At 43.2% G+C, this 27,864-nt stretch overlaps 2 protein-coding genes across 31 annotated transcripts in view; one reads left to right on the forward strand and one right to left on the reverse strand.

Annotated features, from left to right (window-relative positions):
- The first annotated feature begins 3 nt into the window (after positions 1 to 3).
- Positions 4 to 6,956, forward strand: KCNRG (potassium channel regulator). Of its 2 annotated transcripts, XM_025183777.3 has the most exons (3): positions 4 to 297; positions 1,221 to 1,793; positions 5,198 to 6,956. In XM_025183777.3, exons 2-3 carry the CDS (start codon positions 1,312 to 1,314, stop codon positions 5,448 to 5,450), a joined length of 735 nt encoding a protein of 244 aa, XP_025039562.3. In that variant the 5' UTR covers positions 4 to 297; positions 1,221 to 1,311; the 3' UTR covers positions 5,451 to 6,956. The 2 variants fall into 2 exon arrangements, with proteins under 2 accessions (XP_025039562.3, XP_006121422.3); XM_006121360.5 differs by lacking the exon at positions 4 to 297 and having other exon boundaries at positions 650 to 1,793.
- A 9,589-nt stretch (positions 6,957 to 16,545) lies between these two features.
- Positions 16,546 to 27,864, reverse strand: part of LOC149525765 (uncharacterized) — a 121,122-nt gene continuing 109,803 nt past the window's right edge. For 7 of the 29 annotated variants that reach the window (XR_016348501.1, XR_016348497.1, XR_016348498.1 and 4 more), the window contains 3 exons: positions 25,144 to 25,271; positions 22,618 to 22,725; positions 16,547 to 20,277 (listed from right to left, as the gene is read on the reverse strand). Coding sequence is in view for 3 of the 29 variants with exons in the window: in XM_089775489.1 (XP_089631615.1) it covers positions 22,713 to 22,725; positions 25,144 to 25,271 (141 nt within the window). In the remaining 26 variants the exon portion in view is untranslated. Of the gene's footprint in view, positions 20,278 to 22,617; positions 22,726 to 25,143; positions 25,272 to 27,413; positions 27,599 to 27,864 lie in introns of all 29 variants that reach the window. The other 22 variants (XR_016348486.1, XR_016348487.1, XR_016348482.1 and 19 more) reach the window with 13 other exon arrangements.

The raw sequence follows: 27,864 nt of genomic DNA on the forward strand, positions 1-27,864 counted from the left end.
GGGAGTTATCTCCACTCCCTTTCCCTCAAAGTAAGAACAGTTTTATAGCTTTCTATGAGGTACAAGAATGAAAAATCTATTCTTCTAACAGTCACGAAGTGAACGTCCCTCAAACGACACAATCTTTCCAACAGTGTGAGGCTGGTGGAGAGGGGATCTTCTCTTCTCTGGCTCTCCACATCAGTTGGTCATAATTTCAACATCTGGAGAGATGGGGTGCTGCTTATAATCCTGCTGTATAATCATATCCATTAACGTTGGCCATTTTCTTGTGTTAGGAGATTCCTTAGTCCTGAGGTGAGTACTGCTCTTTCTCTTCTCTGTAGTTGGAGCATGGGTTGACATACATGTGCTAGCTAGATTAAAGGCAGCACATCTAAAAATAAGTGATGACATGGCAGCATGGGCATCAGTGCAGGTCAGCAATATGAGTATGTATCTAGGATTCCTGGCAGACTTGTACAGCTTCAACTAAAATTTGTGGTACTGTGACTTCATTGCTGTTCTCAATACTACTAGTTGAATTAAAGCTAATGTGAGTATGTCAGCCCATATGGCAATTGCATCTTCAACTGCGGTAAACTTACTCAGTGGCCGTTGTGCACCAGGGAAGAATTTAGTTCGTTATGCCATGAAACTCACTGAACACCTAAAGAAATGATACAACAGACCATATCTCTTATTTCATACAAACATTTATCACTGAAGCATTTCAGAACAGGAGCATTTAATGGAATACACTTTCAGCTTCTCTGAACTGTTTTCATTTCAGAGCATGACTGCAGTTAGTTCTTACCATTAAATACATTCAGCAGTGGGTCACCCACAGCAATATAGAAATGAAATCACCTTATGATTCTGTAAAATTCGTATACTGAATGTTTTGCTTCTGAGTATTGTTCTTGGGTTTTTGTCAGTGTTTTTCTAAACTTGGAGTTAATTGTCAGTCAGCCATATTTCAGCAGTCTTCGGAAGCTGTTTTTTATTTCGAGAGTCCAAGTTCCCAAGCAACCAGGATCTGAAAATGGCTATCCTAACTTGTATTTACTCTTGTTGCCTGGGAACCTTACTAGTGGCTACACACCTCACTGCAAACATGCAGTAAGATCACTGAATGGTACTTACGGTCCCCAGTTGATTTTTCATTTTAGAAATAGTTTGGTTTGAAAGATACAGGTCAGCGTTATAATCTTTGATTGTGTCTCCACCAATATGAGCAGTCAAGAAGTGGCCATCCTGAATGTGGGAGGTTTGAAATTTACAACACGGGCTTCCACCCTGCAGAAGTTCCCAGAGTCCAGGTTAGCACGGATGTTGAATGGCAATGACCACGAATTCAGGCTGGTGAATGGACAATTCTTTGTGGACAGAGATGGAACTTTGTTTAATTACATCCTAGATTTTTTGAGGACACTCCAGGTTTCTCTACCCACTGACTTTTCAGACTATCAGAGGCTGCAAAGAGAAGCAGACTTCTATGAGCTTCATTCCCTGGCTGAGCTTCTGAACCAGGAAAACTTGCTGAAGCCGAGACCAGAGATCTTGGAAGTGCGCTTCTTGCTCCAGGAAACTCAGGCTTTCTTCCGAGTCTTTGGCTCTTGCAGCAATACTATTGAGGTACTGGCTGGATGGGTCACTATGTTTACAGAGCAGTCTTTAAGATGGAAATGGAGTAATGATACTTTTCCTTCTCTGAAACAACTCACTCCACTCCCTTTGGAGAGATCGTCTCATCATGACCTGGTTTTTCAATGTGGCACTGACTATTCTGCTGGTGACCAGCTGGTGGCAAGGTACTCACCTTTTTGTGTTTTTTCTTTCTTGAAATAATTCCAAGATTTCTCCTTCATAAAATACATACAATTTGCTAGAGTGTAATGAGATCATTGAATAATCAATTGATGGCTCAATGCCAAGAGGTGACTGATTTAATTTGTTATACTGATCTAACTTCTTGTAAGTTTCCTTAGGTTTTAAAAAAAACATTAAAAGTTATTATTCTCCTCATTAATTTGACCTTCCTCTCACCTTTTGCTCTTTCTATATTTCTGAGGTGATTGTCCAATGGCATGGCTGAGTCACATCTGGAAACTATTGGAAAATGCACAATTAAAGTATAGTAGAGGAAAAGAATCACTTGCCAGCAAGTACTATTTTGTATTCTTGATTCTCTGCTTATAGCCTACTGTTTATCCCAAATATAATTGCCTCCCTGTTCTGTCAGCCTAATGATATAATAATGGGTTCACTTTGCCTGTAGTAGCCAGAATGTTTGATCACTGAAAATGAAGTCTGTGAGTTGTCTGAAGTAATGGGCAATCACGGAAGATGTTCCTAATTGGCAGAAACGATTACTAATGGGTAGAAACATATTTTTTCTTAAACATCTCAAAAAGAGATTAACTCAGAGAATTCCAGGTAACTTCTTTCTGAGGAAAGAAGGAAGCTGATTTCTCTGAGTGAAGGTTAGCACGGATGTTGACTGGCAATGACTGTGAATTCAGGCTGGTGGGGTGGTTAAGTCTGAATGTGGGTTAATACAAGTTTTGAAAATTGAGTTTAATATGCCATTATCTAGTGCTCATAAGCATTATGACAGACCTAAGCCAGCAGCCTGCCACACTGGTGGAAGGCAGGTATACAGGGCCCTGGATAAGTGGTTTTCTCTTTCCAGAATAAACTACTAGAGCCTGCTGCACTAAAATGAAGGCAGGAAAACACCTGGGGCTAATTAATTAGATTGCTCCCTCAGGCAAGTCACTTAACACCTGCAGCTAATTAGAGCCAGTGGAGTTGTTTTAAAAGGCCTCCCCTAGGTAAGGAGAGGGGGGAAGACAAAGAGTGATGGACTGGAAGGAGAAAGGGAGGAACAAGAAGAAGCTGTGTGTGAGCTGAGAGATGGCTAATAGGCATCAGAGGGAGACATTTTGGAGGGATTGTTTGGAAGTAGCCCAGGGAAAAGGCTGCCAAGTCAGAAGGGAAAAACAACCTTGACTACTGCTGCTACTTTAGGGGCCCTGGTCTGGAAGCTGGAGTAGTGGGAGGGCCCAGGTTCCTCCCAAACTCTCCCCCACACCAACACAGTCCTGGTCTCCCTTCTTGGAACAGGTTCTGTTGAGTTTTTACCCCAAAAACCATGGACTAGCCTGTGATGAGTGTGGTTCACTAAGCTGTGGACTCTGCCTCCTGTGAAGAGAAATGGGTCGTGTATAGAACCACAGTGAGTCTCTGAGGCTGATATTATCCACCAGTAGTGCAAGACCCACGGGGCACGACCAGAACTTTGCCACAGCATCTATAGTGCTTGTAACCCACCAACTTGGAAAAGTAGGACTAAATGGGAAAACTTGCCCACAACAACTTCATCCAAGATAAATACGGAATAAGCTGTGGATGGGAGGAGAGGACTATTTCATTGTGGAGATGGCAAATAAAGGCAGAGTTAAGATGGACTCATCTTGTTCCCAAACTGTAAATGCAAGGTTTTGCTTTGTAGAATAAAAATTGTAGACACTACATGAGTTTGGTCCTCTTGCCATGGATTTTTTTTTAAATGATAAATCAGTGACCTCTGTGCTAGCCATGTCAGCCTCTAATTACATAGTTCTTGATGGTTTTTAAATGCTCTAAAGAGTGATTTTTTTTTTTTTAATTATACATTTGGAATGTCTCAACCTATGTTCTTCTTTCCCATATTATCTTCCATGGCTCTTAGAATGCCTGGATTTTTATGGACACTTCACTGAAATAGTACCGGTAGGGTTATTCTCTCTTAAAATATATGAATTAAACAATTAAGAGAATGTTGGGTTAAAAAAATCAGTAGGATTTCTTTATATTTGACTTTTTTTGACTTTCTTTAACTGTATAATTGTAAGAAGCTCATCCTGGGCTTTCTCACATAGCACATATGAGGTAGTGCTTAAATGCCATTTATTACAGCTTTTTGGATTAACACTGAATCAGTGTAGGTTGTGACAAGGTAAAAACAGTGAGAAATTAATTTCAGTTATAACCTCTATTTTGACTTTCATTAATCAAGCCACATTTTTCTGTTCAGCTGCAGAGGAAAAATCTTACAAGTCAGTTTTGATTATATGATTAACTTCTGTAATCAATCTTTTGTGATTATATAGAACTTAGTTCTTTTTGCAGATCTTTAACAGAATTGCTCCATAGTTCATGAAGTATTATTTACATTACTGTCTTAACAGCATTTTGACATTACTTTCATCCTTGAAGTATCTGGATGAATTTTTGCAAATTAATTTACTTTAGGCGTAAATAACTTTCATAATTGTTACTAAAAAAGTTTGTGTACAAGACAACAGAGCAAACAACTCTTAGCAGAGCAAGGTGTTTTGTAATGAATAGTGCTGTTACTTAAATTAACCCAATTTTGCTGTTCTTGCCACAGTTTGACTATTCTCCTCTGAGAAACTGTTGTACATTATGCATTGACTTTAGTTTCTCTCCATTAAACAGTTATGATCACTTGTAAATAGGTATGTAAAATCCTGTTTAATTGGTTAAGCAATTAAGAGGGGGGCACTCCAGCCCACCTGGGGCTGGAGTGCCGCCTCCTCTCCCAGCCGCTGTCGGAGCAGCCCCTGCTTGTGGGCTGTCCTCCTCCTAGGCCCACTGCCAGTAGGTAGCTCCAGATGCCTGGAGTAGCCCCTGCCTGTGATGCGCACTAGCCACTACACATGGGGCAGTGCCAGACTCCCAGAGCAGTCCCTGTCTGCAGCAGGTCCCACAGGGCTGGAGCAGCCCCCTCTCATAGCGGACAAGGAGCTGCTCCATCCCCCATTGTGTATCCAGGCTATGAGAGGTTAATTGGCAAGCGTCACCTGTTCAGGTGACTTTGATTAATCAAGCTACATTTTAGGGTGATGCTTACTGGTTAACCTTTCTCATTCCTACTTGTGAGGAGAAAGTGGACTTCATAGTGGAAAAACAAAGTGCCTGTTCAGTAAAAAATATAACTGGTCAAACTGAGAACAAATAGCTGTGCTTTTCACAATGAAAAGAATTAATATATTTAGAAAATTAACCTGGATTCTTGGCTAATGTAAATCAGTGCAGCTTTTTTGCAGTCAGTGGAGTCATACTCCTATACATCAGCTGAAAATTTGGCCTGTTAAAAACATGGCTCCATCCTGCAAGAAGGTTAACACTTTTTTCTCTCTTTCTCTAGGTATGTTTCTATAAAACCCGATCCTAGAAAGCTGATTAATGGAACTAATGTTCTAGGCTTACTGGTTGACACTTTACTTAAAGAAGGATTTCACCTTGTGAGTACCAGAACAGTCTCTACTGAAGAAAAAGTTGAATGCTACAGTTTTGAAAGGCTGAAGAGACCAGAAGCCCTTGTCTTCCATGCCAAGGAAAGCCAAGAGAACACTGGTGGAGCACCGAGGAAGTTAACCACAGTGCAGAAGCGGAAATGAAACCCATTTCCTTACTGCCTACTTTTTTGAATCTGTGAAGAGCCATGTGTAGACATTACTAATCCTACTATTCCTACTATTTCTTTTTATTTTAAATTGCAACTATTGAAGGTGATAAACTGAGAAAACAACCCCCCCCTTTCCTTCAGCCATTTAATAGAGAAGCGAAGTTCTTATTTTTCTCCTGTTCACCCTTTTGGAGCAGGGTAGAATACTTACACACTGAATTTGTAGTTCAATATCAAGCAGTTAAATGTGCAACACAATTTCAAAAACTGAGATGGGCATAATGCAAAAAATGAGCCATGCTGGGAATAAAGGGAGTCCCTAAAGAGAGGTTCTTGCACTTCTTGCAGAATATCACAAAGGAGGCTTTAAATACTTACATAAGCAAGCTAAGTAGTAATAAGGCCCACTGAACCTTCTCTTCTAAAACCTTTTTAGAAGATTCATAGATGGCTGGAAAAAAATCTTCATTTGAATGATTACGTACTATTTCTGCAAGCAAAAACTATGAACAGACTGCTTTCAATTAATTAAGAAACAACATTGTGGAAATATCACAGATCATGCTCCAGTCTTTTATCTATGAAACAACCATTAGTTCAGTGTATTAGCTCCTCTTGTAGGATCCCCCAAGAAAAACCTATTAAGCAGTCTTTCAGTGCTCTGAAGTTAATAAATGTAATATTAAAAAAGCATCTTCTATGCAATGTGTGGCAGGTTGTAATGAAAGGTCAGTTAATTAGTAGTGTCCTAAGTACAAAAATAACAAAGACTGAATTGCTTTTCAGTAGAAACGAACAGGCTGGAATTATTAACTAAAATAGTTCAAAGAACTTTTCAGCATTTGCCAAATGCAAAGGACAGCCAGGGTGAAGAGCTGACCAAGGTGACTTTAAGACATGGCGACGTTGTTCAGTCCCTAATGCTTGCACCAGAAATTAGTACTGCCTCATGACTACTCTTAAATTATGATGGTTTGAAGCAGTTCTAAAAATGTGGGAGGTTCTGAGCCCATCCCTTCCTCAAGTGTGTGACTATGCCAGGAAAGGGTGGCATAGTAGTGGACTCTGTCAATTAACACTTTCCCCTGCTCTGGTAAGGCCTATTAATGGCAACTTTAGGATGGTACAAGGGAGCTTGGGAGAGGATCTGTCCCAGTAGATCACTGCTATTAAGGAGAGGTTGTGGAGTTGCCAAGAAAGCAAAGACCATCTTGAATGTTTAACTCTGTGTGGCTTCCTAGTATTGAATCCTCATAGAAGCTGTAAACATCTCCAGTTGAGGACAATCAATGACTGTAAGATGTACTTGACAACCACTTTAACAGGAAAAGAAAATGGACTTGACTGTACCCAAGGTCTGTAATGAAGTATAAACTAAGACTTTTAATAACCTTTTGTAATGGAAAACATTGGACTGATTCACATACTGCAGAAATCTTCCTCATAATGTGTTTTTTATTCTTAGTTGTGTTGAAATAAAAAATGATTTTTAAAAATACTTTCTCCCTTCTAGTGGATTATTTGTGATCTTTGCCCTCTTTCCATAGCCCAAACTGATCACATTAAAGTATTTTAACAGACTTTAAATAGGGCAGTTACTACTGGGCTAACCTCAGTGTTTCTGGGTCCTCTAACTATTTAAATGACTTGTGCTTCAAATTTTATTATACAGGATTATTACTAATGGTTGCTAAATACCAGTTTTATGTGTATAACATAAAAGGAAAAATGCATATTTGAGAAACAGGTGTTTTAGCCAAAAAGTGTTTAACTCAGTTTTCTAGCCTGCAAGTTCTTAGAGGTAGATAACCTTAGCTTTTGAAGACAGTTTTGCACTAAGACATTACTTCATAGAACACTAGAACTGGAAGGGAGCTCGACAGGTGATCGAGTCCAGTCCCCTGTCCTCACGGCAGGACCCAGTACTGCCTGCCATCCCTGATAGGTGTCTGTCTAACCTGCTCTTAAATATTTCCAGAGATGGAGATTCCACAGTCTCCTTGGGCAATTTATTCCAGTGTTTACCTACCCTGACAGTTTGGAAGTTTTTCCTAATGTCCAACCTAAACCTCCCTTGCTGCAGTTTAAGCCCATCGCTTCTTGTCCTATCCTCAGAGGCCAAGGAGAACAATTTTTTCCCTCTTCCTTGTGACACTTTAGATACCTGAAAAGCGCTATTTCATGCTCTGTCTTCTCCTTTCCAAACTAAACAAGCCCAATTCTTTCTGTCTTCCTTCATAGCTGATGTTCTCTAGACCTTTCATTATTCTTGTTGCTCTTATAGAATCATAGGACTGGAAGGGAACCTCAAGAGGTCGAGTCCAGCCCCCCGCCCTCAAGGCAGGACCAAGCTCCGTCTACACCATCCCTGACAGATGTCTATCTAACCTGTTCTTAAATATCTCCAGAGAGGGAGATTCCACCACCTCCCTTGGCAATTTATTCCAATATTTGACCACCCTGACAGGAATTTTTTCCTAATGTCCAATCTAAACCTCCCCTGCTGCACTTTAAGCCCATTACTCCTTGTCCTGTCCTCAGAAACCAAGAGGAACAAATTTTCTCCTTCCTCCTTGTGATACCCTTTTAGATATTTGAAAACCACTATCATGTCCCCCCTTAATCTTCTTTTTTCCAAACTAAACAAGCCCAGTTCATGAAGCCTGGCTTCATAGGTCATGTTCTCTAGACCTTTAATCATTCTTGTCGCTCTTCTCTGTACCCTTTCCAATTTCTCCACATCTTTCTTGAAATGTGGCGTCCAGAACTGGACACAGTACTCCAGCTGAGGCCTAACTAGTGCAGAGTAGAGCGGCAGAATGACTTCACGAGTTTTGCTTACAACACACCTGTTGATACAACCTAGAATCATATTTGCTTTTTTTGCAACAGCATCACACTGTTGACTCATATTCAACTTGTGGTCCACTATGACCCTTAGATCCCTTTCTGTAGTACTCCTTCCTAGACAGTCGCTTCCCGTTCTGTATGTGTGAATCTGATTGTTCCTCCCTAAGTGGTGTACTTAGCATTTGTCCTTATTTCCCTTAATCCTATTTACCTCAGACCACTTTTCCAGTTTGTCCAGATCATTTTGAATTATGACCCTATCCTCCAAAGTACTTGCAACCCCCTCCCAGCTTGGTATCATCTGTACTCTCTATGCCAATATCTAAATCATTGATGAAGATATTGAACAGAACCAGTTTCAAAAGAAACCCCTGTGGAACCCTATTTGTTATGCCCTTCCAGCAGGATTGTGAACCATTAACTACTCTGAGAACGGTTATCCAGCCAGTTATGCTGGATGTATTAGGCGAGGTATTTCCAGTAGGGATAAGGAGGTGTTGGTGCCATTATACAAGGCATTGGTGAGACCCCATTTGGAATACTATGTGCAGTTCTGGTCTCCCATGTTTAAGAAGGATGAATTCAAACTGGAAAAGGTACAAAGAAGGGCCACTAGGATGATCCGAGGAATGGAAAACCTGTCTTATGAAAGTGATAGAAATGTAGCCGTGTTAGTCTGGGGTAGTTGAAGCAAAATGCAGGACAATGTAGCACTTTAAAGACTAACAAGATGGTTTATTAGATGATGAGCTTTCGTGGGCCAGACCCACTTCCTCAGATCAAATAGTGGAAGAAAGTAGTCACAACCATATATACCAAAGGATACAATTTAAAAAAAATGAACAAATATGAAAAGGACAAATCACATTGCAGAACAGAAGGAGGATGCGGGGGGGTGGGAAGGGGGAGGAAGGAAGGTAAGTGTCTGTGAATTGCTGATATTAAAGGTAGGGAGAGTGGGATGTTTGTGAGTTAATGGTATTACAGGTGATAATTGGGGAAACTGTCTTGATAATGGGTGAGAAAGTTCAAAGACTTGTTAAGTCCTTGTTGGTAAGTGTCGAATTTTAACATGAATGACAGTTCAGAGGATTCCCTTTCAAGTGCAGATGTAAAAGGTCTTTGTAGCAGAATGCAGGTGGCTAAGTCATTTAGAGAGTGTCCTTTCTGGTTAAAGTGGCAAGAAACTGTTTTCTCTTTGTGATCTTGTCTAATATCTGTTTTGTGGGCATTAATCCTTTGGCGAAGTGTCTGAGATGTTTGTCCAATGTACATAGCAGACGGACACTTTCGGCACATGATAGCGTAGATTATATTTCTGGATGCGCAGGAATATGTGTTCTTGATCTTATAACTCACTTGGTTAGGTCCAATAATGGTATCAGCAGAATGAATATGTGGACAAAGCTGGCAACGGGGTTTGTTGCAAGGGAAGGTACCAGGGTTGGTATTGGTGTGGTATGTCCTGTGGTGGTTGGTAAGAATCATCTTGAGGTTAGGTGGTTGTCTATAGGAGACTATGGGTCTGTCTCCCAGAGCCTCTTTGAGTATGGTATCCTGTTCCAATATAGGCTGTAGTTTCTTGATAATGTGTTGGACAGGTTTAAGTTGGGGGTTGTAGGTGATGACAAGTGGTGTTCTATTGTTGGTTTTCTTGGGTCTGTCTTGAAGTAGATGGTTTCTAGGTATTCGTCTGGCTCTTTCAATTTGCTTTTTTGTTTCTCTGGGTGGGTAGTTGAGATTTATAAATGCTTGGTAGAGATCCTGAAGCTTCTGGTCTCTGTCAGTGGGGTTAGAGCAGATGCGGTTGTATCGAAGGGCTTGGCTATAGACGATGGATCGTGTGGTGTGTTCTGGATGGGAGCTGGATGCATGTAGGTAACTGTATGAGTCAGTGGGTTTTCTGTAGAGAGTGGTGTCTAATTTTCCATTGTTGATTTGTACGGTGGTGTCCAGGAAGTGGATCTCTCGTGTAGAATTTTCTCGTGGAAAATTAGACACCACTCTCTACAGAAAACCCACTGACTCATACAGTTACCTACATGCATCCAGCTCCCATCCAGAACACACCACACGATCCATCGTCTATAGCCAAGCCCTTCGATACAACCGCATCTGCTCTAACCCCACTGACAGAGACCAGAAGCTTCAGGATCTCTACCAAGCATTTATAAATCTCAACTACCCACCCAGAGAAACAAAAAAGCAAATTGAAAGAGCCAGACGAATACCTAGAAACCATCTACTTCAAGACAGACCCAAGAAAACCAACAATAGAACACCACTTGTCATCACCTACAACCCCCAACTTAAACCTGTCCAACACATTATCAAGAAACTACAGCCTATATTGGAACAGGATACCATACTCAAAGAGGCTCTGGGAGACAGACCCATAGTCTCCTATAGACAACCACCTAACCTCAAGATGATTCTTACCAACCACCACAGGACATACCACACCAATACCAACCCTGGTACCTTCCCTTGCAACAAACCCCGTTGCCAGCTTTGTCCACATATTCATTCTGCTGATACCATTATTGGACCTAACCAAGTGAGTTATAAGATCAAGAACACATATTCCTGCGCATCCAGAAATATAATCTACGCTATCATGTGCCGAAAGTGTCCGTCTGCTATGTACATTGGACAAACATCTCAGACACTTCGCCAAAGGATTAATGCCCACAAAACAGATATTAGACAAGATCACAAAGAGAAAACAGTTTCTTGCCACTTTAACCAGAAAGGACACTCTCTAAATGACTTAGCCACCTGCATTCTGCTACAAAGACCTTTTACATCTGCACTTGAAAGGGAATCCTCTGAACTGTCATTCATGTTAAAATTCGACACTTACCAACAAGGACTTAACAAGTCTTTGAACTTTCTCACCCATTATCAAGACAGTTTCCCCAATTATCACCTGTAATACCATTAACTCACAAACATCCCACTCTCCCTACCTTTAATATCAGCAATTCACAGACACTTACCTTCCTTCCTCCCCCTTCCCACCCCCCCGCATCCTCCTTCTGTTCTGCAATGTGATTTGTCCTTTTCATATTTGTTCATTTTTTTTAAATTGTATCCTTTGGTATATATGGTTGTGACTACTTTCTTCCACTATTTGATCTGAGGAAGTGGGTCTGGCCCACGAAAGCTCATCATCTAATAAACCATCTTGTTAGTCTTTAAAGTGCTACATTGTCCTGCATTTGTCTTATGAAAGGAGACTCAAGGAGCTTGGCTTGTTTACTTTAACCAAAAGAAGGCTGAGGGGGGACATGATTGCACTTTTTAAATATATTAGAGGGATAAATACCAGGGAGGGAGAGGAATTATTTAAGTTTAATACCAATGTGGACACAAGAACAAATGGATATAAGATGGCTAGTAGGAAGTTTAGACTTGAGATTAGACGAAGGTTTCTAACCATTAGAGGAGTGAAGTTCTGGAACGGCCTTCCAAGGGAAGTAGTGGGGGCAAAAGATCTATCTGGTTTCAAGATTAAACTAGATGGGTTTACGAAGGGGATGGTTTGATGAGATAACATGATCTTGGTAACTAATTGACCATTCATTATCAGTGGGAAATAGGTCAATGGAGGGATGATAGAAGTTACTATAGAGAACTGTCTGGGTGTCTGGCTGATGAGTCTTGCCCACATGCTCAGGGTTTAGCCGATCGCCATATTTGGGGTCGGGAAGGAATTTTCCTCCAGGGTAGATTGGCAGAGGCCCTGGAGGTTTTTCACCTTCCTCTGTAGCATGGGGTACAGATCACAGCTAGAGGATTCTCTGCATCTTGGGGTCTTCAAAGTATTTGAAGGCTTCAGTATCTGAGATATAGGTGAGAGGATTATTCTAGGAGGGGTGGGTGAGATTTTGTGGCCTGCACAGTGCAGGGGGTCAGACTAGATGATCATAATGGTCCCTTCTGACCTTAAAGTCTATGAGTCTGAGTCTATGCATTCACCTTACAACTTACATGGGGCTACTGTATTTGCCTAGTTTATTGATAAGATCTTGTGAGACTGTATCAAATGCCTTGCTAAAGTCTAGGTATACCATGTCCACTACTTCTCCCTTATCCACAACACTCATTATCCTATCAAAGAAAGCTGTTAGATTGGTTTGACATGATTTGTTCTTTACAAATCTATGCTGTTACCTCTTATCTTATTGTCTTCCAGGTGTTTGCAGATGAATTCCATTTCTCCATTACCTTTCCTGACACAGAAGTTAAACGGACTGGTCTGTAGTTCCCTGGGTTGTTCTTATTTCCTTTTTTTATAGATGGACACTATATTTGCCCTTTTCCAGTCTTCTGGAATCTCTGCTGTCTTCTTTGAAAAAATCATGGATGAAAGCTAAAGGCTCAGATACCTCCTCTATCAGCTCCTTGAGTATTCTAGGATGCATTTCATCAGGTCCTGGTGACTTGCAGACATCTTTTCTAAGTGATTTTTAACTTGTTCTTTTTTTCTTTTATCTTTTAAACCTACCCCCTTCCCACTAGCATTCACTATATTAGGCATTCCTTCATCATCAGACTTCTTGGTGAAGACCAAAAAAAGAAGTCATTAAGCACCTCTACCATTTCTAAGTTTCCTGTTACTGTTTCTCCCGCCTCACTGAGCAACGGGCCTACCCTGTCCTGGGTGTTTCTCTTGCTTCTAATATACTTATAGAAAGTTGTCTTGTTTCCTTTTGTAGCTAGTTTGAGCTCATTTTGTGCCTTTGCCTTTCTAATCTTGTCCTTGCATACCTGTATTGTTTGCCTATATTAATCCTTTGTAATTTGTCCTAATTTCCACTTTTATGACCCTCTTGATTTTTAGATCATGCAAGATCTCCTGGTTAAGCCAAGGTGGTCTCCTCCCATACTTTCTATCTTGCCTACACAGCAGAATAGTTGGCTTTTGGGCCTTTAATAATGTCCTTTGAAAAGCTGCCGACTCTCTTCAGTTGTTTTTCCTCTTAGTCTTGCTTCCTGTGGGACCTTACCTACCAGGTCTGAGTTTAGTAAAATCTGCCTTCCTGAAAGCCATTGTCTCAATTTTGCTATTCTCCCTTCTACTATTCCTTAGAATCATAAATTCTATGATTTCATGATTACTTTCACCCAAGCTGCCTTCCACTTCCAAATTCTCAACTAGTTCCTCCCTATTTGTTAAAATCAAATCTAAAATAGCTTCGCCCCTTAGTAGTTTTTTCAACCTTCTGAAATAAAACATTGTCTTCAACGCAGTCCAAGAACTTACTGGATAATCTGTTCCTCACTGTGTTAGTTTCCCAATATGTGTCTGGGTAGTTGAAGTCCCCCATCACCACCAAATCCTGCACTTTGGATGATTGTTAGTTTAAAAAAAAGCCTCATCCACCTTTTCAACCTGGGTAGGTGGTCTGTAGTAGACTTCTAGCATGACATCACCCTTGGTTTTTTATCCCTTTTAACCTAACCCAGAAACTCTCAACACATCTGTCTCCTATGTCCATCTCCACCTCAGTCCAAGTGTATACATTTTTAATAGATAAGGCAACACCGCCTACCTTTTTTCCCCACCTATCCTTCCTAAGCTGTACCCTTCTATACCAATATTCCAATCATGTGTTATCCCAAGTCTCTGTGATACCAACGATGTCATAATTGTGTTTATTAATTAGCACTTCAAGTTCTTCCTGCTTATTACCCATACTTCTTGCATTTGTATATAGGCATCTAAGATGCTGATTTGATCTTGCCTCCCTGTTCTGCCATGTCCCTCCTTGTTCTCTATTATAGCCTATGCTCCTTCACTGTGTGAGTTGGCGAACTTCTCCTGCATCAGAACTAGGAATAGAGCCCTGTCTTGTGAGTTGTACCAGTCCCATCTTCTATCTCCTTGTCAATTAAATGTGAATAGATCTTGATGTATTTGGGCTGCTCTATTTAGTTTTTTAAAATGAAAATTTGTATGCACTGAATTCATCTACTCTTCTCCCCGTTCAGTCCTTAGGAGATGGTCCATATTGAAACTGATCTTTTGGTCACAGTAGATAAGGTTTTGCTTTGTCACAATGATGTCAGTAAGTTGTCTTTAGGTGAACATCATGTGACAAGGGGGTTGCTTTAAGTGGTTGACACTTCTTTTTTTAATCTCCCCCCTCCCCCCTGGAGTTCTTTTAATGTAGTAAAGAAGTGACCTAAATTTTGGTATTTAGTAACATCATGTTCTGAAGTAGTCTTATGCTCATGTCTGAGTGTTGATAAAATAATGATCTTGCCTCTACCTTTTTTTTTTTTTTTTTTTTTTAAAGTAATGGATCACTGGATATAAAGGAAACTAGTGCTAAAACATGACTCTCCCATTCTTAGTGTAATCTGCCCTCCATATTCTTCTAATATTAGAAAAACAGAACCCTGTGAAAAGCAGTAACGACTGGCTGTTGGATATGCAAAAAGTAAATACAGAAGGAACACATGACATAGCAGTGATATTTTTTTTTTAAAAGGAAAGATGGGCTACTTTTTTCTTCATAATTTGAATTTGTATAGCACTTGGCTCTCAAAGGACTTCACCAGTAATTAAGATTTTGATGCCTTTGTAAAGTAGGTTAGTAGTATACCATTTTACAAGGATGGCTCTTTAGTGGTACATCTTATTTTAAAAAATTAGCTGTTGCACTCCTTTGCAGTTCTCGGGATTGGTGGCTTTTTTTTTTTTTTTTAAAAGACACTTGTAAGATGAAGAGGTGGTCTATTTCCAACTTGAATATACAATAAGCTGCTGATGCTAATACAGGGAGTCTGCGCTATAAAGTATTTTTGTATCCTTAGTCCAGCTCATACGATGAAGCAGGTCTTGCCCACATAAGTTCACGATGCTGTACATTTTGGTTAGTCTGATTCCACAGGACTACTCCTTCTTAAAGTTATAGATTAACAGGGCTAGCCCTCTGAGACTTTGTATCCCTAGTGATAGCTTTGCAGCTACTGGATAAAGATTGAAAGCCCTTCAGGAATTAAGAAAATTGCAGTTTTAGATATCCTGTGCATATGCTACTGACTGATTAGCTAAAATGAACTGAGGGGACAGAGCAGTGACACAGCTCTGTCCCCTCACCTGGTTCACCCACTGAGCCCCTCACCTGCTCCTGGTGCCTTGGGTGGCCCCCCGAGTCTCCACTGCAGCCACACGTCCCTGGGCTATGTGTGTGAGGGCTAGCGGGAGGGGGGGGGGAGCGCTCGGGCCGGCCCTAGGGCCACCTGAGTTTCGCTGCAAAGATGACACTCCCCAGTCACCCCTGGTTCCATCCAGGAAACATCCCCGTGCTGGTGATCTGAGAGCCCAGACCATGTCTGCCAGATGTGCTCCTAGGCACTGTGTGGGGATTCATCTTGCTCCCTGTTAAACACCATTGATTAGCCCAAAGCCTCACAGCCTCTCTGGCAGGGAGTTCCACAGGTTAACACAACACACGCGCCCTCCCACCCCCCCAAGGGGCTAGGACACAGACCGGTGGTTACAGTACATGGAGGAGGACTCTATTCCGGGGGCGGTCCTGTATGCAAACATACAACACTGGGGGGAATGAGTGGGTCCAAGCCACAGTACTGTGGTGTCACCTGGGCTCGGGCAGAGGGCATGGGGACAGTGACCGGGCTGCCTGACTGACCCATCCTTTCTTCTGATCCCTGCAGCTGGACCAAGCAGGAGCAGAGGACCCTCCAGCCCTGCGGCAGCACCCCCAACCGCCCAGGCACTGAGCTGGCGGGTCCGGCAGTGGGACCAACTTCTTTGGCGGCATGTCCAGATCATCGAATTCATTGAGGTGACTGTCATTTGCTAGGTGGAAGCAGACCTGGAGTGGCGCCATCAGGCCTGGGACTGCTTCCGGGCCCAGTGTGACCGCATTGGAAATGCCATCACTGCCCTCACCGCTCACATCGGGCACGTGGTACATTATGGCATGGCATTGCCCCATGCACCTGCCATCCTTCCCATACCAATGCCCGTGCGCCCCCCTCCTCCTCCCGCAATTCCCCATCTTCCTGCCCCCGCAATTCCCCCTCGTGATGCACTCTATCCTGCCCACCTCCCCGTGCTACCTGCCCTGATGCGGCCTCAACCACATGTCATGGTCCGCCCCCACAGAGGCGGTGGCAGGGGCCACCCCTCCCAGTTCAGAGCCTCCTCCCCCCTCCCTCCCACCCTACGTTCCCCCCCCCCATTGTAAATAAAAAGTTCCAAACATTTTCCAAAAAAAACCTGGGGTGTTGTTTATTGGGTGGGGAGGGGAGGGGAGGAGGGAAGGTTTGGGGAGGGGAGGGAGATGTCAAGGGAGACAGGAGACCCTACTGTGGGGCCTGGGAGAACATCTGTCAGGGCCCCCAGATGCGCACCCCATCGTGGTGCGCCTGGCAGATGGCAGCTGTGCGGGGCTGTTCAAAGGCCTGGCCCTCACCTGCCATCCATGCCAGGAGGATTGCCTCCCCCTTCTGCTCCATGATGTTGTGGAGCACCAGCATGCGGCCACTACTTCCGGGACGTTCCATTCACCTATCTCCAGACGGGTGAACAAACAGCGAAACTGGGCTTTCAGACGGCCGCAGGCGCACTCCACCTGGTTGCGGGTCCTGCTGAGGTGGCCATTGAACTGTGCCCGGTTGTGGTCTGTCCGCCCTGTGTAGGGCTGCATTAACCAGGGCAGCGTCCCCCACAATACACGTGGGCATGGGCACGTCCCTGACAGTAAATTCCTGCTGGGGGAAGAAAGTGCCTGCCTCCAGCCTGCCAAACAGGCCAGAGTTTCATAGAATGTGGGCGTTGTGTGCCCTGCTGGACCAGCCTGCATAAATGTCCAGGAAGCGGCCATGGTGGTCCACGAGGGCCTGGAGTACAATGAAGAAGTACCCCTTTCAGTTTATGAAATGGGCCGCTTGATGCTGCGGGGCATATATGGGGATGTGGGTTGCATCCAGGGCTCCCCCATAGTTGGGAAACCCCAGGGCAGCGAAGCAGGCCACCGTAGCTGCCACATCCCACAGGCGGATTATTCGTTGTAGCAGGACATCGTTGATGGCACAGATGACCTGCAGAAGGATGCATAGAAACACGGGAATGCATCACATAAGGCAGGGTGAGTGCGTGCTCCCTTGCGGGGTTCCCTCCCCCCGTGATGCCCTCTGTCCTTACATACTAGGGCCCCCTTGCCACATGGGCCACCTCCCCCCACCAGCAGACCTGTGCAAGGGAGGGATGGCCCAAACCCCTGGGTGACGGGGAATTCCCCATCGCCCAGCCTGGAGTCTTGCCTGCCCTGGGCATGGAGTGCAGCACTTACCTGCATGACGACGGCACTGACGGTCGTTCTGCCCACCCCAAACTGGTGTGCCACTGATCGGTAGCTGTCCAGGGTGGCCAGCTTCCATATGGCAATGGTGACCCTCTTGTCCACGGGGATGGGTGCCCGCAGCCGGGTGGTGCTTTTCTGGAGCACAGGGGTGAGCCAGGCACATAGCTCCAGGAACATCTGCTTTCGCAGTCGAAAGTTCCAGAGCCATTGCTGGTCGTCCCATTGCCCCAGGACCAGCTGGTCCCACCAGTCCGTACTGGTGTCCAGTCTCCACAAAGTCCTCTCCACGGTGGGGTGGGGATGCCACAGGGACGCCATGGCCTCACTGGTGAGGGAGTCCAGAGGGACCTGCACCTCGAGGTCCTGGACGATGAGTGCAGCAGCCTGGAGCAGCAGCTGCACGCACTCCAAAATGGCCAGAAGGGGCCAGAGCAGGCACAAGGCCACCCCTGGCTCCATGGCACAAGAAGAGAGCTGAGGTAAAAAATCAGCTAATGGCACTAAGGCACAAGGCTGTGGTGTCTAACAAGGCAGAGAGCAACGACAACTAGAACTGCTACGGCTGTCAGTCCCTGCAAGAAGTCCTATAGCACGCAGCAGGAGAGAAACGGCTGTCCGGGGAGATCCCTTTAAGCACGTGTCTCAAAGGAGCTCCAGCCCCTGCCCCCAGAAAGGGCTAGTGCCCTTTTGCCCTCTACAAAATGGTTCCGGGCTCCTGCTTTTGCACAAGAGCATTCCACCAATGTAGACGCTCTCTTGCGCAATTACTTTAATGCAAGAACTCTTGTGTTAAAGAGCAGTTGCGCAAAATCATGCCAGTGTAGATGTAGCCCTTCTTTCTCAGGGCATGTTTTCACTACATGGAAGATCGATGCTGTCGCAGTCAATCTTCTGGGGTTCAATTTAGCGGGTATAGTATAGATCCGCTAGATTGAACTCAAAGGGCACCTATGTTGGCACTGGTACTCCTGCTCCTCACGAGGAGTAAGGGAAGCTGACAGGAGCATTTGTTCCCATCGGCCTCCTGCTGTGTGGATGGTGCGGAAACACAATGGAAGATACGTCAACTCCAGCTACGTGGTTTACGGAGTTGAATTGCATATCTTACTTCAACCTTTCCATGTAGTATAAACCAGGCCTCGCTGCCTTAATTGCTCTTCTGTGTTTATAGATGTGCTGCTTCTCCTCCCATGCACTACCCATCAACTCCTATTCCTCTCCCCTATTCCTTACCCTTTAGTTCTTGCAACCTCCCTATATTTGTCAGATTGCTTTCTCCTCTGTTGCCTGGGAGCCAGCTGTGGGAAAAGTGAGAGCACATGAGTTTCTTCGATCTCCATTACAATATGTGAAGAATTGCAGATCTTCAATCCAGGGTACTCAGTGCTCAGACCAGAGTCTCTGCCTAAGAGCTTTTTGGTATTGGGCAGGGAGTATGAGATGATGGACTCAAATGCATTCTGGGCACTGGCCACAAAGCTCTAACTAGAAAAGACATCTAGCCTCTCCCATTCGTTCAGACTCACTGTTCAATTCAGAAGGAGGCACAGTAACCAACTGAGTAAATCTGTCTGGCTGCTACATTTGTATCCTGTCTTCTCACCTGACTCTTCAGCAGTGTGCCCTGTAAGCTGGGCACTTGTGTGACGGCTCAGGAGAGATTCCAGTGCTGCCCAGCTGCTTAGCAGAGCACCCACAGTTAGTTTTTTATTTCTATTAGTGATGCACATTTGCACATGCCTCTGCACATAAATGGAAGAGACAAGAGAGAACATTATTCCTAAACCCTGCCTTGTTCCAGATTCCTGCCTTCCTGTCTTGTTCCTGGAACCTGTTGTCCTGCCTGGTTCTGGATCCTCACTTCTTTGTCCTACTTCTGGCTACTGGTTCTGACTCTACCCTTGGCTTGATTCCAGATCCTGATTTCAGTTCTGACCCTTGGCTTGATTCCCTGACTGGCTCTGGTCCTTGTTTTGATTCATGATGCCTGTGTCTGACCTCTGGTTTCTGACCAGAACTGCTCAGACCATGATGTCTGTCCACTTAAATACCAGCTTATGACACAGGGTCTGGCACCACAGTGGCCCTTGGCAGTCACTCTGCCTACACAGCAGGAGTGCTTATTCATGTGTCTGGAAATGGAGGGGGAATCCTCCCCACACATTTCCATAAAGTTCTCATAGAGGACCTCTTTAATCCTTCTCACAAGGTTCCTGGAGAGACCTGCCTTGTTCGGTCCTTCATGGTAGGACACCTTTCTATGCCACGTCAGCAGTAAGTGGTCTGGCATCACTGCAACACAAAACATTACAGCATAACGTCAAGATTTCTGGCCACATTCAGTCAGCATCTGGGATTCTCTGAAAGCAGTCTGTGCTTGTCTGATGGCACCATAAACAGCATTCCATTGGGTCCTGAGGATTGAATACTAGCAGCATTTGCAATGTGCTCATCTCAACTGCTTTACAGAAGGGTATGTTCATGGCCTCCTGAGATTCTTCCTTATTCAGACAGACCCTGGATATACTGTAGACATTTTCCAGCATTAGGCACACCAAGGTTAACATCATCATAATGCTTTGATGCTCAAAGGGATCCACAATGGATTCTATGCTGCTATGGTTTCTGTATGGATAACCAACAAGAGAAAAAAAAAAAAGGTGAGAAAAGACTGTTTGTCGTTGATTTTAAGCAGGGGTGGGAGGGAGGAAATGAGTGCATTATGGGCTGCTGATGACATGTACCTAGAACCACCCACTGCACAGTTTTAGTCTCCGCATGCACTGGGACATAACTCAGAATGCAAAGGGGTACAGACACTGTGGGATAGCTACCCACAGTACATCACTCTCAAAGTCAATGGTAGCTACCCTACTAGGGATGAGTTACTTTGGACTGGTTCAAATTCTTGTGCACAGTGGGTGCATGCATCTTCGACTTTACAAAATTGGGTGCTAAGATCAAATTTATTAAGGTCAATTTTTCCCCTCTCTCTGTAGACTTAGCCCAATAAAGTAATTTATATCTTAATCTGGATGTGATTCATTTGATCAAGGATTGTTTCTAACAAAACCAGGAGGCATCAGAAGTGCTGCTTAGCTCAGTAACTGTGTGAGGCAAAACAAAATATTTTCCTCTAATCTTATCAGAAATGGATGAACTGTTTTGTAGAAACTTTAAAATAAAAATTCAATCAGAAGCAGACACCTGGTGCAGGAAACTTCAGCCCAAAAACTGAAATAAGTGTAATCTTATATGGAAAGTGTGGGATAACCTTATTTTTACTCAGAGCTAACCATTCAACATTTAACAACAGGTGCTATGTGAATAATTTCCATTCAGATCAGAATTCATTCTTGCATGGAAGTGAAGAAATGTTTCTTTTTGGCTTAGTCAAACCTAGAGATAGGACTCGGGATTTAAAAGGGAAATACACAAGATAAAAAAACAATTAACCAAAGATATTAAGGAAAATAATAGATTTTTTTAAAGACATTTGACTGAAGAAGGCTTTTTTGTGTATCCTTAAGTCCTTTACAGTACCAAAGGGGCAAATGAGAGAGAATTAAAAAGTTAGAAAAGTTTAATGCAAATGATTCATTTGTTTTTAATATTGAAGGCAACACAGCAATTAATATCCCAAGGATATTTTATGGGAAAATTAGAGTATTGCTTTATCAGACCTGGAGGTCTCTGAGGAGGAGGTTATGAGAAGTTTGAATAACTCAAGTACAGTAAATCTAGAGGAGCACATGCTATTTATCCAAGAGCTCTGAAAGAAAGAAAATGTGAAGACTGATAAGGATTTGTCAAACTTAAACAGCATAAGGTCAAGGTAGTCTGGTAGCACTTTAAAGACTAACAAAATATATAGCTGGTCTCATGAGCCTTTGTGGGCACAGCCACGAAGAAGTCATGTGAAGAAGTGGGCTGTGCCCACGAAAGCTTATGATACTATCTACATATTTTGTTAGCCTTTAAAGTGCTACCAGATTATTTGTTGTTGTTGTTGTTGTTTTTTTTAAGTTTTTCCTGTTACAGACTAACTTGGCTACCCCTCTGAAGCTTTAGGATTTTTCAATTATCTCTAAGAACATCAAATATTCCTCAAAATTGGACAATTGCTCACAGTTAACCATCCTCAGAAGAGGGTGTAAAAGTCATCTTCACTATAGAGTAGATTCACACACCATTTTGAGGAAAATCATTGGGAATATTCTTAATAGGGAGAGCACCCAGGATAAGTATAAATGGATAGAGTAATAGCATCACAGCTTCTAGAGTTAACTGTGCTTTCTAACTTTTTAGAAATATTTGAAAGGAACACAAATTACTTGGCTTTTCCATGAGAATATTGAGGAAAATAACCACAAGTTATAGAGTAGTCTAATCATGGATTAGGAAATTTAAAAAAATCACAGTAAGTAGCCACTCCAGTAGAAGTTGTAGTCTTTGCCTACGCTAAGTTGCTTGGTACTTGCTTTGCCCCCAATAATCACCAACAATCCTACTGCAGCACAATTTGGGGAGGAAGATTATAAATCCCCACTGTTGCAGAGAATATGAGCACGAGGAAAGAGAGAGGGGATATGACCAGAGCATCCCAGTAACCTCTGGCTACCAAACAGCATATTGGGAGTCACTATTTTTGCTGGTGAACAAAATTTAAAGCAGCTAGAAGGCTAATCTAATTTTGCTGGAGATCTATGGATAATGGGAGATTTAAAACTACCTTTGCCTCCACCCTTTACTGCTGTGTTAATCAAAACATGGCACAGTGAGAATCTGGGTCTTGATTTATAAATATGTTTTAGCTACCTCAATCTTCAATTATAAGCAATAGGAAGGTATAACAATAGCTTGTGTTAACGATTGCATGTCAATTATATACATATATATCAAAAGCTATTTTTATTTTGTCTTTCTTTGTTTTGTGAGTTTAGTAAATGGATAAATAATACTTACTCTTTCCTTGCGTGTGAGGACTGGACTAGAAAACCTTTCAAGGTCCCTTCCACTTCTATGACTCTGTTATTTTAGGGCAAAACATGGATCTTGAATTAACCTTTAGAACTGGGTCAGTAAAGCAAACAAAATATTAAAATAGTAGTATCCATTATTCTTTGAAAATTCTTTACAGGGTTATCATTCAAATTCCCCCACCCTCTCTCCCTACAAGATTCTACACAATATGTGAACTGGCAAAGAGATCCTAACTTCTTGGTTGGCACTGTTATAAGACTGGTGTGAAAACAATGCAACAAACATTTTAAAACTTTGATGCTGTTTCATGTCTCTGCCATGATTCTGAAAATTAGCAAAGACCGTTTGGATGAAAGTTTTATAGTGGCCTTAAATTAAGACTCTAATTTTGAACCACAATACAGAATTACAGATAGGCATGTAGGTGCCATATTTCTAACTTAATGTCTGCAATTGCAGTCGGGTAGATAGATATCTAAAAATTAGTCCTCGTTCCCACAGTAATTGTGAGTGAAAGTTTCCGCTGGCAGCAGAAAAATAAATCAGGTAGTCCAAAATGTGAGCTAGTTTTGCCATTTTTGGATAACAAATTCAAAATTAAGATGGAATCAGCTATAATTTCTTAAGAGTTTTCTATCATGCTTATCACTGTACTGTGTTAGTGTCTAACAACTTAATTGAATTTATTTTCACAACACTTCTATGATGTAGAGAAGGATTGTTATAGATGGAAAACCAATGCACAGAGCAGTTAAGGATCAGATTTTCAAAAGTAGTTAGGTAACCTATTCCTGAATCTTAGAACCTATATACCTATTACATCTGGCCCTAAGTAACTTACCCAAGGCTATACAGGAGCTCGGCACAAGTAGGAATTAAAACCATGTCTCTTGATCTTTGAGTCTATATCTTAATCATGCCAATGTCTCTCTTTAGGGGTGTGTGTTTCCCATGTGCCCACTTTATTTGATTAGGTGAGGACACAGACTTTGCTTCTGAGCTTATGGGAGGGATTTTCAAAAGTGCTTAGCATTGGCCTAACTGCATCCATTGAAGTCAATGAGTGTTTTAAAAACTTATAAAACATCTGAAGCAAACCAGTGACAAACCCAAGTCATGTGTCATGAGGGTTTGTCCCTGCTGGAAGTAGGAGTCTTCCTGGGACTTCCATTAGGTGATGGACTTCCACACACCGCCCCAGTTTTGACTGTACCTGTTAGGCACAAAAGAGCTTTGTGACTAAACTTCCAGGCAAGTCTGTTATCTGCATGTATGTGTATAGTGATTGCTACGTCTTGGGTACCAAATGGATATACCGCAACAGTTAAAAGGCAGCCCTTTAAATAAATGTCTAAATGTTTGTAAGTAACTAGGGATTTATTAGTCTTTAAGGTGCCATAGATTTTTCTCATTGTTTTTGTAGATACAGACTAATATGGCTACCTCTCTGAGACTTTTCATCATGCAAGACACTAATGATTGTGTATGCCTCATTACAGAGGTACTCATCTTGAGAAACCCATTAAGCAGTCTGCTTTTCTGAAAGTGGTGAACATTTGCTTCCCCCCAAAATGAAGCCTCTTTATAGGTGTCTGAACTTGGGCATTAAAAAACTGAGGCACCCTAATCATTAGTCCCCTTTGAAAGTTCAGGCCTTGATCTTTTTGATATCTGGCATTTAGGAGCATTCAGATGGACAACAGCCAGTTCAAAATAGCTGTTTTAAAAGTTAATTACCTAACCTTTATAAAAGAGAAGGAAGAAGATTAGAAAAGGTAAGCAACACAAAAAAATTGGCTCCCCTTGGTAGTGTTGTATCTTATTAAATTGAAAGCTGATAATATATTTATTCTGAATTTCTGAAGGTGTCAAACTTTAATTGGTTAAAAAGCAGAAGCTGCTGTAGAGATCCTGTGGCCTAATTGGAATAGTCTGAAATTAAGGCTGAAGCCTACATGTGATGATTTTGAACTCTCAAACATTCTACCCTCTTCCTCCTCCCCCGGGGTTTTTACATTTTTTGTTTTCCTTGGATTTTGGGGATGATAATACTTTCCAAAAATTATGTCTGACCGATTCACACTGTCACAGAATATAAGTCTCATATCTTAATGAGCTGGTCTTAATTTGTACCTTAAGGACCAAACACTCAAATTTTCACAATGGATCTTTGACAGAGAGCTTCTGGTAAACCTCCTAGGCACTGACAGAAGGCTTTGTATTTAACTTTTATTTTTCAACACTAATGTATTATCTTAGAGATAAAAGGGGCAAAGTTTGTACCTAAATTGGTAGATGATACAAACAACAAAATGCTTTTTTAAAAAAATGTGTAACCATCTGAGACAGGTGAATCTAAAAGCAGCTTAGGGAAGGCAAGCGAATGCTGAATTAAACTAGAATTATTTTCTGAAGCCTCCACAACACTGCTGCCAACAGGGGGCTGTCTGGGCACATGATTTCATGCATCTTTTAGCTAAATAAGTGAACAACAAATGTACAACTTACCACTCAGACACATTGTGGATTTCAGACACCCCCAAAGTTACTGGCAATTGGTAGTTCCAAAAGTCAATTAAGATTGTCCCATAATGCAATTCATCATATTTTCCTGATAACGTGTATATTACTTGTTCCTAAACATATGTCAGAAGACAACAAAAATGGCTTATTCAAGAAGTTATAAAGGATTTTTATTACTTCATATATTTTTTTCACATCTATGCTGAAGCTGGCAATGTTTCCCAACTTGGGTAGACATATGTGCTAGCTCTGCTTGAGTTCTGTTAATGCACTAAAAGTACCAGTAGAGCCAAAGGTAGCTACTGGGGCTAGCTGCCTGAATACAACCTGCCCGGAGTCCCTGGGTTTGTATTTAGGCAGCTCGCCTGGGCACTGTTTGTGCCTGTGGTACCTGTTTACAATGACATTTTTAGTGTTTTAGCTGCAAAGCCTGCTTCCAACTGCATGATAGATGTGTTGCTCAAACTTACCCATCGGCCTTTAGCAGTGGTCTCCAATATTTTTAAGCACAAGATCACTTTTTGAATTTAAATGCAATCCAGGATCTACCTCAAACCCAAATATCCTTGCCTCACCTCTTTTGTGCCTCTTCTCCGAGGCTCTGCTTCTGTTCACTGCATCCTTGCTTCCTCCTTTTCACCAGGCAGGGGCAGAGGGTTGGGGCACAAGATTTGGAGTGTGAGGGGGGCTCTGAGCTAAGCCTGTGGCAGGGAGTTGGGGTGCAGAATGGTGTTCAGGATACAGACTCTGTAAGGGAGTTTGGGTCCAGGGGTCTCAGAGTTAGGACAGGGGCTTGGGGTGTAGGAGGAGTACATGACTGGGGCAGAGGTTCGGAGCTGGCTCCAGTTGGGCACTTCTCACCTCAGGTGGCTCCTGGGTGGTGGTGCAGTGGGGCTAAGGCAGGCTCATCCCTGCCCTAGCCCTGCAGCACTCCAAAAAGCAGCCAGAAAACTCCCTTCATCCCAAGCCTTGATGTGCCCCCTCCCCTTCCACTCTGTGGAGCTAGAATACAGGGTAGGAGATGCGGCACCCTGACATCAGCACCCCCTCCTTTCTCTCCACTGCTCTACACAGAAAGCAGGAGGCTTCTGGGGGTGAGGGAGGCAACTCCAAGGTTAAGGGCAGGAGATATGCAGCAATGGAGAGTGGAGCAGCTGAAGTGCTTGCACTTGATAGTCTCTTGGCCAAACCAGTTGGGATCACCTGTCAGAGGTTGGCTTTGTCTGAATTTAAGCCTTGGTATAGACTTCATTTATCCTTTGGAGTTGCAGTTGGTTACTATAATGCAAGAGTGAGCAAAAGGGCCTCTGTGGTGTGGATCTGGCCCGCTAAGCAGGTTGATCCAGCACGTGGAGGTCCTGCTGCTCCCCTGCCCCCAGGCCAGTCAGAGCTTAGGGACGGGGGAGGGCACAGAGTTTAAAGTCAACCTTGACTCTAAGCGCCACATGCCGGAGGACAGGGATCCAGAGACTTCACACACGCCCCGCCCTGGCCAATCAGGGCTTGGCAGTGAAGGGAGCATGCAAAGTCTCCTCCTGCCCTGCACCCATCTTGCAAGGAGTGCTTCTAAGTGCCACACGCTCCTTGCAGGGCAGGGCAGGGCGTGGAGGAGATTTGTGCACTGCCCTCACTCCCCAAGCCTTGATTTCGCATGAGAGTGGGGAGAGCGTGAAAAGCCTCCTCCCACCCTACAAGGGGCTCGACACTTAGTCAACCGTCAGCTGCTGCTCAGCTGGTGGGTGACGCTAAGCACGGCACTCCCTTGCAGGGCGGGGACAGACTGTGTGCTTCCCCCTCCCCCACACCCCGATTGACCTGGGGGCAGGGACGGTGGGTAAAGTCTCCTCCCACTGCAAGGGGCACAGATGCCTGATGGGAATCACCAGCTATTCAGAACAGCTGCTGGTTCTCTCTGGGGGGATCAAAGACTCCATGTGCTTGCATGAGGTGTACCGGTAGTTTGGAATAGGAAGCCTAGTCTGAACTACCTAGTTCGAGCCCTGTGTAGCCGCGCTGCACGGGGTTCGAACCAGCGGGGTTTTAAAAATGGCGGCTCCCCGCTTATGCAAATGAAGCCCGGGAAATTCATATCCCGGGCTTCATTTGCAAGTGCGGTATGCCTACATTACCCTCCTAGTTCGAACTAGGAGGGTAGTGTAGACATACCCTCAGTTCCTTTGGACCAGAATCCAAGGCTACTAACTCCAACGAAGAGGGGACTGAGGATACGTCATGAAATACACATTTATACTCACATCTCCTAGGAACAACCATCATAGTACAGCAAATAGCCATTTTTTCTTCTTTGAGTTGTTGCAGCTGTGTATGCCATTCAGGTGACTCACAAGGAGTAAGTGAATGAGGTGGGGCTTCAGCCAACATTCAAGTATTTGTATAGGTTTGAAGAAACTGAAATTTGGCAGTAAAAAGATGTAGTTCCCTCAAAGAAAAAAAATAGGCATACTGTATATATTTGTTAGTATTCAACATAAGCGTTCTTATGTTCTTATGATGTACACTAATCATTGAAACTGAGTTATGTACTGTACCTATTGCGGTGAAAGAGACAAGTTTTTGAGCTTACACAGAACATTTCTCCAGGTATGGGAAAGGTACTCAGAGGGTCAGAGCTAAACACAAAGTAGAACAGATTGTTAAGCATACAGAGTTAACTCATGTTGCAAAGATCATTTAAGGGGAAATGGA

The sequence above is a fragment of the Pelodiscus sinensis genome, chromosome 1 (assembly GCF_052426305.1).
Source record: "Pelodiscus sinensis isolate ZL-2025 chromosome 1, ASM5242630v1, whole genome shotgun sequence".
In the NCBI taxonomy this organism is placed as follows: Eukaryota; Metazoa; Chordata; order Testudines; family Trionychidae; genus Pelodiscus; species Pelodiscus sinensis.

Excerpts from the sequence above, each read along its gene's own strand:
- KCNRG (XM_006121360.5), top strand. The coding sequence starts at position 1,213 with ATGAGCAGTCAAGAAGTGGCCATCCTGAATGTGGGAGGTTTGAAATTT. Across the intron at positions 1,794-5,197 it reads GGTGACCAGCTGGTGGCAAG|GTATGTTTCTATAAAACCCG; the intron begins GTACTCACCTTT and ends CTCTTTCTCTAG.